Source organism: Lactuca sativa, chromosome 2, assembly GCF_002870075.4.
Source record: "Lactuca sativa cultivar Salinas chromosome 2, Lsat_Salinas_v11, whole genome shotgun sequence".
Taxonomy (NCBI): Eukaryota; Viridiplantae; Streptophyta; class Magnoliopsida; order Asterales; family Asteraceae; genus Lactuca; species Lactuca sativa.
The window spans coordinates 197,578,365-197,588,250 of record NC_056624.2 but is presented as its reverse complement, the minus strand read 5'-3'; the positions used below and the strand labels follow the sequence as shown (position 1 = coordinate 197,588,250).

General features: G+C 33.1%; 2 protein-coding genes across 2 annotated transcripts; one reads left to right on the top strand and one right to left on the bottom strand.

Moving 5' to 3' along the window:
- The first annotated feature begins 366 nt into the window (after window positions 1–366).
- On the top strand, window positions 367–7,275 carry LOC111899756 (L-ascorbate oxidase homolog). Its single transcript, XM_042899773.1, has 11 exons — window positions 367–519; window positions 606–715; window positions 4,208–4,562; window positions 4,702–4,813; window positions 4,906–5,018; window positions 5,202–5,578; window positions 5,670–6,038; window positions 6,119–6,197; window positions 6,334–6,511; window positions 6,599–6,701; window positions 6,975–7,275. The coding sequence occupies exons 1-11, from the start codon at window positions 367–369 to the stop codon at window positions 7,012–7,014; spliced, it is 1,989 nt and encodes a 662-aa protein (XP_042755707.1). The 3' UTR covers window positions 7,015–7,275.
- Window positions 7,276–8,020: 745 nt separating this feature from the next.
- LOC111899911 (zinc finger protein ZAT5) lies at window positions 8,021–9,444 on the bottom strand. Its single transcript, XM_023895807.3, has one exon. It carries the CDS (start codon window positions 9,173–9,175, stop codon window positions 8,153–8,155), a length of 1,023 nt encoding a protein of 340 aa, XP_023751575.1. The 5' UTR covers window positions 9,176–9,444; the 3' UTR covers window positions 8,021–8,152.
- Between the last annotated feature and the right edge of the window lie 442 nt (window positions 9,445–9,886).

Sequence of the window (9,886 nt, the reverse complement as noted above, 5' to 3'; positions counted from 1 at the left end):
CTCTCTCTCTTTCTCTCTCTCTCTCTCTCTCTCTCTCTATATATATATATATATATATATATATATATATATATATATATATATATATATATATATATATATTATTTGATTCATGTAAAGTAAAAATAGACAAAAAAAAAAAAGCTAATATACAAAATTACAACCCACAACAACCGTCCTTGTTTTACTTAGTTTTCTCCAAAGCCAAACTTGTTTTCATGTGACACTATGAAATTATCACCATATCTCCCCATTTTTGTCCATATTACATGACAACTGTACTAGTATAGTATGTAACATTCATTTACACGTCTTTATTAATTCAAAAATCACACCTAGCTAGATTAATGTCCATGATCATATGATATGGCTTTCCTTGGTGAATTTCCGTGGCTAAATTTTTATGTTGCTTTTGCGGCATTAATGTTACAAGCAATCTTTGTGAATGCTGATGATATCTATCTAGAGTGGCAAGTAAATATTGACACCACCATCAAACCTGTTTTAATTGATCAACCGGTATTTACCACTGGTCTTTTTGTTTTTTATTTCTTTTTTCAACTCTTTAAATGATGCTTTATTTTTATTGTTTGAAAATATGATAGGTCATAACGATTAATGGGATGTTTCCTGGGCCTCTTATTAATGCGACTACCAACGACATTATACATGTTAATGTATTCAATAACATGGATGAACCTCTTTTGATCACCTGGTAATTATGTTTTCTCGCTCACTCAAACACAAGATAACATTTCTTTTTTATATATGTTTTTTACTGCATTTCCACATATGATATGATGAAAATTTGAAAGTGATATATTAGGTAGAATTGCTTATAGTGTCATTATGTGAACATTGAAACTTATATCCAACACTAGAGTTAATCATCTAATTGACGAGTAACATTTACGTTTCTTATATTATTCTTAAGAATTAAGATCAATCTAATTTTGGGAAAATCGGAACTTGAATGGGAAAATAGCAACTTGAATAAAAAGATTTATCAAAAACTTATTTATACGGTCGCAAATCTATTAACAACTTATCTCATTCTCGTTGGGAAAACGACTTATTAAGGTAATTAACTTTTCAGTATGTTCACATCTAGGTAACTATATTTTTTTTTGTACACTTCTAAGTAACAAACTTGTTGAAAATATTCACATATGACCATTATGACTTGCTATTGCAGGTTAAATCCTAGATATGAACACTTTCAACAAGTCCGTTACCTATATGTGTACAAAAAAAAATAGTTACCCAAATATAAAAAAAACGAAAAGTAAAATTTAATTACACAAATGGTCCTTATGGTTTGGGAGAATTTATGTTTTTGGTCCCTAACTTATTTTTAAACTCGGATGGTCCCTACTGTTTATTTTTGTTGCGTGTTTGGTCCCTATCTTACCTAAAAAGACTATTGTTCGCTTATTAATTTATTTTTTAATTAATTTTCTTATTTATGTATTTATTTTTTATATATTAAAAAAAATTAATAGACCCCACATATTTGTATCTCGTCACCATAAACCTAAAACCACATTTAGGTCTTACCGGTCACTATCCCATCTCTCATCCTCCCCAACTTCTATTTCTTTTCCATCTTTAGTAATATTGACATCTTCACCATTCTTTTTTTGGTACTTCAACTTTGGCGAACCAACACCATAACCTACTGTCTTTTCATCTTTAGTGGGTTGTGGTGTTGATTCGACGGAGTTGAAGGATCGAAAAAGGAACGGATGATGAAGACGTCGATATCACTAAAGATGGAAAATAAATTGAAGTTGAGGAGGATGAGAGATGAGATGGTGAAGAGATACAAATATATGGGGTCTACTAATTTTTCTTAAATATATAAAGAATAAATACATAAACAAGAAAATTAATTAAAAAAATAAATTAATAAAAGCACAATAGTCTTTTTATGTAAGACAGAGACCAAGCTCGTAACAAAATTAAACAGTAGAGATCATTCGAGTTAAAAAAAAATAAATTAATTAAAAAATAAACAGTACGGATCTTGGAGATACAGATATGTGGGGTCTATTAATTTTTTTAAATATGTAAAAAATAAATACATAAATAAATAAATTAATTAAAAAATAAATTAATAAGGGGACAATAGTATTTTTAGGTAAGGTATGGACCAAACGCGCAACAAAAATAAACAGTAGGGACCATCGAAGTTAAAAAAATAAGTTAGGGACCAAAAACACAAATTCCCCCAAATCACAAGGACCATTCGTGTAATTTACTTTTACTTTTCGTTTTGTTCATATTGGGTAACTATTTTTTTGTACACATCTAGGTAACGAACTTGTTGAAAGCGTTCACATCTAGGATGTAACCTGCTATAACAAGTCATAATGGTTGTATGTAAACACTTCTAACAAGTTTGTTACTTAGATATGTACAAAAAAAAGATAGTTACCCAGATGTGAACATACCGAAAAGTTAATTACTTTAATAAGTCATTTTCCCCATTCTCGTTAATTACATTTTCATTATCTTAACTATTGGGGTACATATCTATATTTTTAGCATTTTTAGTCTTAGGTTATATTTGGTGTACTAGCTGAAAAACTAGCTGTTAGCTGAAAAGCTAGTTGATAGTTGAAAAACTAACTGTTAAATAAAAAGCTAGCTGATAGTTGAAATGCTAGCTGATAAAAAATAACTTTTGATAAAACTAGCTGAAATATATAAAATTACATAAAATGACATGTAAGAATATGTCTTTCTATAATTAATAAGGGATGTATTTGGAAAATTTTAAAAAATCTCATAAAAAGCTAGTTTAAGTAGCTTTTTAAAAAGCTAGTTTATAAGCTACTTTTTTACTTACCAAACACGACAACATAAAAAACTCGAAAAATAAGCTAGCTTATCAGCTAGCTGTGGCGCAAAGCAGAACATTAATAAAATTTTGCCGTTGGCAAAAGCTGAGAATAATTTGACAGGGAAGTATATCAAATATTGATCATTATTGTTATTTATGATTTCATCGTGTGTGTGTGTATATATATATATATATATATATATATATATATATATATATATATATATATATATATATATATATATATATATATATATGAATTCATTTGAGACAAACATAATTTTTTGAGATCGTGAACCTAATTTTTTTTAGTGAAATATTCTAATATTTTATTGTTCGTAAAAATATAAAATGCAATATTTTAACATTATATGTTTTATACTATTTCAATGTAAAATATGTTAAAATTATTGTTTTAGAATATTAGAATATTACACACATTTAATTTTTATGAACACTAAAATATTAGAATATTTCACTAGAAAAAAGTGGTCTGACGGTCTAACAATATTAGGCCGTCTCACATGAACTATATATATATATATATATATATATATATATATATATATATATATATATATATATAAAAGATCAAATTAGAAGAATTTTTTTGGTAAGAAGGTAATAATATATATATATATATATATATATATATATATATATATATATATATATATATATATATATATATATATATATATATATATTAGAAAACAAACAAAATAAATCATTAGATGATTCAAATGTAAGATGATTAATAAGAAAAAAAATTTACAAAAAACATGTTTATGATTTGTTTTTAAGTAAAGATTTTTTTTTTTCATTTTTATGACAATTTCTGTGAATACAAAATAATCGTAAAAATGAATTATCGAAATATTTTTTCAGGAATTTTTTTTATAAATCATGTTATTTTTATATTTATCTAACGATTCATTTGTTTTTTTACCAAAAAAAAATTAAGTTAATTCGTAATAAAAACCGCTTTGAAACTGGTTTTAGAAAAAACCAGATTAACTTGATTTGATAGGATTGAATGGATATGAATATTACCGCTAAATAGGATTTGAGAGCAGATAAAAAACTGGGTTTTAAAACCAAATACTAACTGGTTCCATTGGTTACTTTTTTTTTTTATTGAAACCGGTTAAAACGAATTGGGTCCAGAGACAGACAACAATAAAGCCCAAAAACCGATTTGGACAGGTTACAAAACTAAATTTGTACGCCTCATTTATGCCTAATATACTTGGGCCCATGGCTTGTAAAGAATTGGCCTATTCAATATTGACCTTTATTTGGGCCATATAGGGCTGTAAAGACGTTGAGACAGGCTATCTAATAAAATGGGTCGTATTGAATTTTCAGGAATGGTATACAACAAAGGCTCAACTCATGGCAAGATGGAGTGTCTGGTACGAACTGTCCGATCCGACCCGGTTCTAGTTGGACTTATGTATTCACTGTAAAAGACCAAATTGGCACCTTTTCTTACTTCCCCTCCATCAACTTCCACAAGGCTGGTGGAGCTTTTGGCCCGATCAGAGTCAATCCACGGGTCATAATCCCAACTCCATTTCCTAAACCACATGGCGAGTTTGATCTTCTTATTGGAGATTGGTACAACAACAGTTTTAAGGTACCACCACACAAACACTATTGTAGTATTGTATCACGATCGTCACATTTTATTTTCCCTAAAATACGCATGAATTCTGTTTAAAATAACCATATTTTTTTTAATATCGTAATATTTTAATCTTTGAAGCATATTCTTTCCACATTAAAAGGTGGTTTATGATATTTGGTTTTTTTTACATCATCTTTGTTTTGATTTTTTTGGGTAAAACTTTTAGGATATCCGCTCGTCTTTGAACAAATCGCTACTTCACCTACACCCGGACACAATGCTCATGAATGGAAATAGCCGTTACCCGCAAACAAATCGAACCATTGTTGTTGAGCAAGGTAAATGTGCAAAAAAGGCTAAATGATAATTATATTTGATTAACCAAATCTAGTTATCAAAAAATCTTGTTGAGTTCAATTGCATAATTTAGGGCACTTTTGTTATCGTAAGAGGACTACACAGACATTTTATGACTATTTTCATGATAAGAATGAGAAAAACATTCATTGGTCTTTGTATTCTTGTTCTGCCTCTCTACAACAAGTTGAATTACATCACAACTTCATACTATAGTGTGCATGCCGAATGCATTATAAGACTGTCATGTATGTTTTTTTTCTATCACACGACACATTAAATATGGTTCAAACTAAGTGCTATCTAGCCGGTTAGATTGGCACAAGTCTCTTAAAATATAACCTTGACTCGAACTTTGCTTAATTATAGTTTTTTAAATACACAGGTGAAACATATCTCATAAGAATATCAAACGTTGGAACGGAACGGAGTATCAATTTCAGGATCCAAAACCATCCAATGCTACTAGTTGAGACGGAGGGGTCATATATAAGCCAAATAATATTAGATACGCTTGATATACATGTAGGCCAATCATACTCCGTTTTGGTGACAACAAACCAACCCAAAGCTGACTATTACATGGTGGCAAGCCCTAAAATGGTTAACACACCTGAATCTAGCCAACTAATCGGTGTTGGGGTGTTACATTATGACGACTCCACCACACCAGTCCAAGGTCCATTACCTCGAGGACCTGATCCATTCGACCTTAACTTTTCAATCAATCAAGCAAAGTCAATCAGGTAGCTAGTAATTAAACGATTAGAAAATTAATCAAGATTTTTAGATATATATATATTCGGTTTTATACTCACTAAGGTAGTTGCATATTAGGTGGAACTTGACGGCAGGGGCAGCAAGGCCAAACCCACAAGGAACATTCAACGTATCGAATGTCACATTATCCCAAACGTTTATTCTCCAAGGATCATTAGACGAAATCAATGGCAGTGCTCGTTACGCTGTTAACAATGTGTCATATCGTGTTCCGGATACTGCATTGAAACTAGCGGATTACTATAAGAATGGAACGGGAACTTACAAACTTGATGCGTACTCGGCTAATTCATCTAACCCTGTTGCTATTGATGGTACTTTCGTTGTTTCTGGGGTTCACAACGGATGGCTTGAAATTGTGTTCAAGAACGATATGCTAGTTATTGATACATGGCATTTGGATGGTTTCGGATTCTATGTTGTGGGGTAAGGTTATAAAAGATTATTAAATGTATGACAGCCATTAATTATAGTTAGTCTTTGAATTTAAATGATGCATATTTTAGGTTTGGTGCTGGAGATTGGACTCCGAACATGCGATCAACGTACAATCTTTATGATCCAGTAGTTCGATCAACTGTTCAGGTACGTAAACTAGAAAAAGTGTTTGTTAATTTGGATATGATTTTTTTGGGTTTCTATCGTTTTCGATCCCTTTCTCTTTTGAAAAACTCGAGAACAGTGTGGATTCTAATGAAATTTAATTATGATCGATGGCTAGGTTTACCCGGGAGGATGGACGGCGGTTTATGCATACTTAGACAATCCCGGAATGTGGAACTTACGTTCACAGGTGTTGAAGCATTGGTACTTGGGTCAAGAGCTCTACATTCGGGTCTATGACCCTGATCCTAATCCTGCTAAAGAACGACAACCACCATCCAACATTCTCTTTTGTGGTTTGTTAATTCTCTTTTGTATTTTCATTTTGATTTTCTTCTAGAACTCGATCGATGATTCCCACCATGTTACTTTCGTGCTTTCAGGATCTGTTATTCCTCCACCTGTGCCAACACCAACACCACCGACACCAGTGCCAGTTCCACCTGGTCCAAAGCCTTCCCCCTCCACCACGCTAACCATAAACTGGTGAGGAGGATCTTGTCTCACTAATTTATATGTTGGTTGCACCTGTTACACTGGACTAAACTGGACAAGACTCTAAATATTTTTGTTGGTGAGGATGAGAAGACGACTTAGTTGGTTCCAGGACAAGAGTCAAAATATTTTTTGGACAGGACACAAGTGTAATCTTTGTCTAAATCCCAATATAATGATTAATATACAATACAACATGTTTTGTTGTGCCTGGTTACAATTTCTTCTAACATATCACTTTTTTAAATTGGCAAATGGTTCCAGGTTTTCTATTCTATTGATTTTTGTATTTGCACTCCTTTAAAAGTAAATGGGCATTTGATCGAATGATGGAAAATTCACTGAGTGACTTCAATAAGGTTAACTGAAGATACGGTGTTTGAATTTTGATATTATTATTTTTGACAAAAAGTGTCTTGTATATTTGAGAAATTATTGCCATTGAGTAGAAACTATGTTTAATTACTCAAGCTCACTAGAACTATAAAAGTAGCCAAGTTAAAGATTGAAAAGTGTGAGGCTAAAGCTATTAATTATACATGGCAAATCCAAGCATAATCCTTAAAACCGGGGATTAATTAAACTTTTGACAGATTAAACATGGTGGCTTGTGATGAGCTTTTTTTAAGATGTATGATTATCACACCATGACACTAAGAAATCACATGATTTGCACGTGCAGTTAAATCATAATACACATAATATGTTTCAAATTCTAAGATTAATGCGGAGTTTCAGTTTGAAGATCTAAAATGGCTTTCATTAACACCTTGTTTCGTTTAATATTTTTTGTTTGAAAATAAATTTCCGTAATTAAGCTGAAGACAAATTACTCCGATCACAATGCCATGTCATGTAGAGTTGAAGGGGTAGTAATACACAAAAGGGTGGAGACTTTTCGCAACTATTGTATATATTTTAATCAACATGTCATCTAAATATAACATTTAAAAAACATATATATTTTACGATTAGAAGTTATTTAAATATATATTTCATAACATCATTTAATTATTAAAGTGAAGTGATTTTAATTGCATATATGATTTTAAGATCAAATTCCTTTTTGACTTTTTGATTGATTAGGATGGTAACGACAATACCTTGCCAACCTCTCTTTCACACACTTGAACAACATGAAAGAAAACCAATAGAGAGGAACAAGAAAAGAATGCCACTTTTCTCAAACCACCCCCCCCCCCCCCCCCCCCCCCCCCCCCCCCCCAAAAAAAAAAAAAAAAAAAAAAAACGAATTCCAAATTTATCAACAAATTTTGTTAAAAAAATCCAAAGAATTTATATCCATAATTAAAAGAATTAGTAATTTGTGGGTATGATGAACAATTTCACATCTTACCTTCACAAGATCAATGGTGTAATCGATTAAATACAAAATGTAAAAAGAAAATTAAGAAAATATATATGATTTTTGCACCTTTGTGTTAGTAGTGACAATCCACCAATGTTGGGGCGGCAGATAAACGAACGGTGTGTTGTTGTTTGTTCTGATCGGCCGTGAATTTGAAGCTCGATTCACGGCGTTGGTCGTGATTTGCGGCAGCCATGACTGTTTCCGGTGGTGCCGGAAGGTTGAGATCCAAATCCAAACACAAACCATCATTCCTGGACATTTGATAATCTTGATCGTCGGCCACCATGGTTGTAACCGGGCTGTAAGGAATCAAAGACAACGTGGTGTTGGTGGCAGTGACGGCGGTGGCGGTGCCATTAGTCACCCGGTGTCGCCTCATGTGGCCGCCCAATGCTTGTCCGGAATTAAATTCCGTGCCACAGATTGAACATTCGTGAAGCTTGGTGGACGATTTCTTGCTGTGTCCCGGAGATGAAACCCGGTGGTTTAATTGAATCGAAAGGGAAGAGGAAGAAGAAGAATTGTTCTTCCTCGAAGGGAATTGCAGTAATGGTTCATCCTCATCGGATAATGCGGTGTAGGGTGACAGTTTTCTTTTATCTAATTCATTGATTCTTGGTTTTTTGTGGCTGGCTCTATGGCCTCCGAGAGCTTGAAACGATGGGAACGTCCGGCTACACGTCTTGCACTCGTAAACATACATTCCGGTGAATCCATGGGCGGCGTCCGTCGATGTTTGTATATATCTTTTGCTGTTAAACTTGTATCCGGATAATTCGTCATTACTGTTCCTCGGAAACACGTTATGACCTTTGGAAAGGAGAATGAGGCACATGGCCGTATCTTCGTCTTCCGTGGTGGTGCTACCAGCTGGAAAATCAGAAGATGACGCCGGAGAAGAATTGAAAACGTTGTAGGAGGTGGAAGAGTGAGATACAATTGCGAAAGGAATAGAAGAGGAGGACTGTAGCCTTTGACGCTTTGTACGTTTTCCTTTGACGATATTGTTGGTGGGATCTAATATTGAAGCACCATTGTCAACACCTCCGGCGGTGGTGGGTTGTTGTGCAAGGGCAGGAACAGCAGGATCCATGGGTGGTTGGCTAGCTTGAATACTACTCCAGCCCCACACCCAGAAAAGAGGAAGAATTGGTAATTAAGAGAAAATATGGGATTGGAGGAAACTAGAAAATGAGTAAGAGGTGGTGGTGAATGTTTTTATAGGTGGGTGGAGTCAGGAGTGGAGGAGGGAGATAAAGGCGGAGAGCGGGTGGCGGGTTTAGGAGTTTTAAGAATAATAATGCGAGGGAGGAGGATATATAGCAAGTGTGAATTAGTCCACCAATATTCTTTCTTGTTTCTCTTTACATGGATGGATCATGGATTGGTTGATATTGGGGAGAGAAAGTGATGGTAAAGAGTGGAAGCAATACAAGGGGTAGAAAAGTCATTTAGAAGGGTTGACATCACTAACAATCCAAATTTTTTGTTAGAACCACAAAAACTAATATGGATCGAAAAGTTTGATATAAGGATATGGGTGTTAGATTTTTAATTGTAACTTTGTAATTAATTACCTATGTTTCATGTAAATAAGTGGTTGGTCGGTCACCATAAAAGGCTTTGTGTATTGCATTAAATATATATAACTTTATACCACATATCCTCAATATAAGGAAATACAATTTATACAAAAACACATACATACGGCAATGGCATACATGCCTTTCAAACTTTCAACATTTCAAACCATATCAACGCCACGCCACTTCCTTCCACAATATTTCATACCATTTCTTCTCCA

What these genes read in the sequence shown, in the direction of transcription:
- LOC111899756 (XM_042899773.1), top strand. Translation starts at nt 367, where the DNA reads ATGGCTTTCCTTGGTGAATTTCCGTGGCTAAATTTTTATGTTGCTTTT. An exon ending in GAACCTCTTTTGATCACCTG is followed by an intron (nt 716 to 4,207) that starts GTAATTATGTTT and finishes GTCGTATTGAAT; the next exon opens with TTTCAGGAATGGTATACAAC. An exon ending in AATCAAGCAAAGTCAATCAG is followed by an intron (nt 5,579 to 5,669) that starts GTAGCTAGTAAT and finishes GTTGCATATTAG; the next exon opens with GTGGAACTTGACGGCAGGGG.
- LOC111899911 (XM_023895807.3), bottom strand. Translation starts at nt 9,175, where the DNA reads ATGGATCCTGCTGTTCCTGCCCTTGCACAACAACCCACCACCGCCGGA.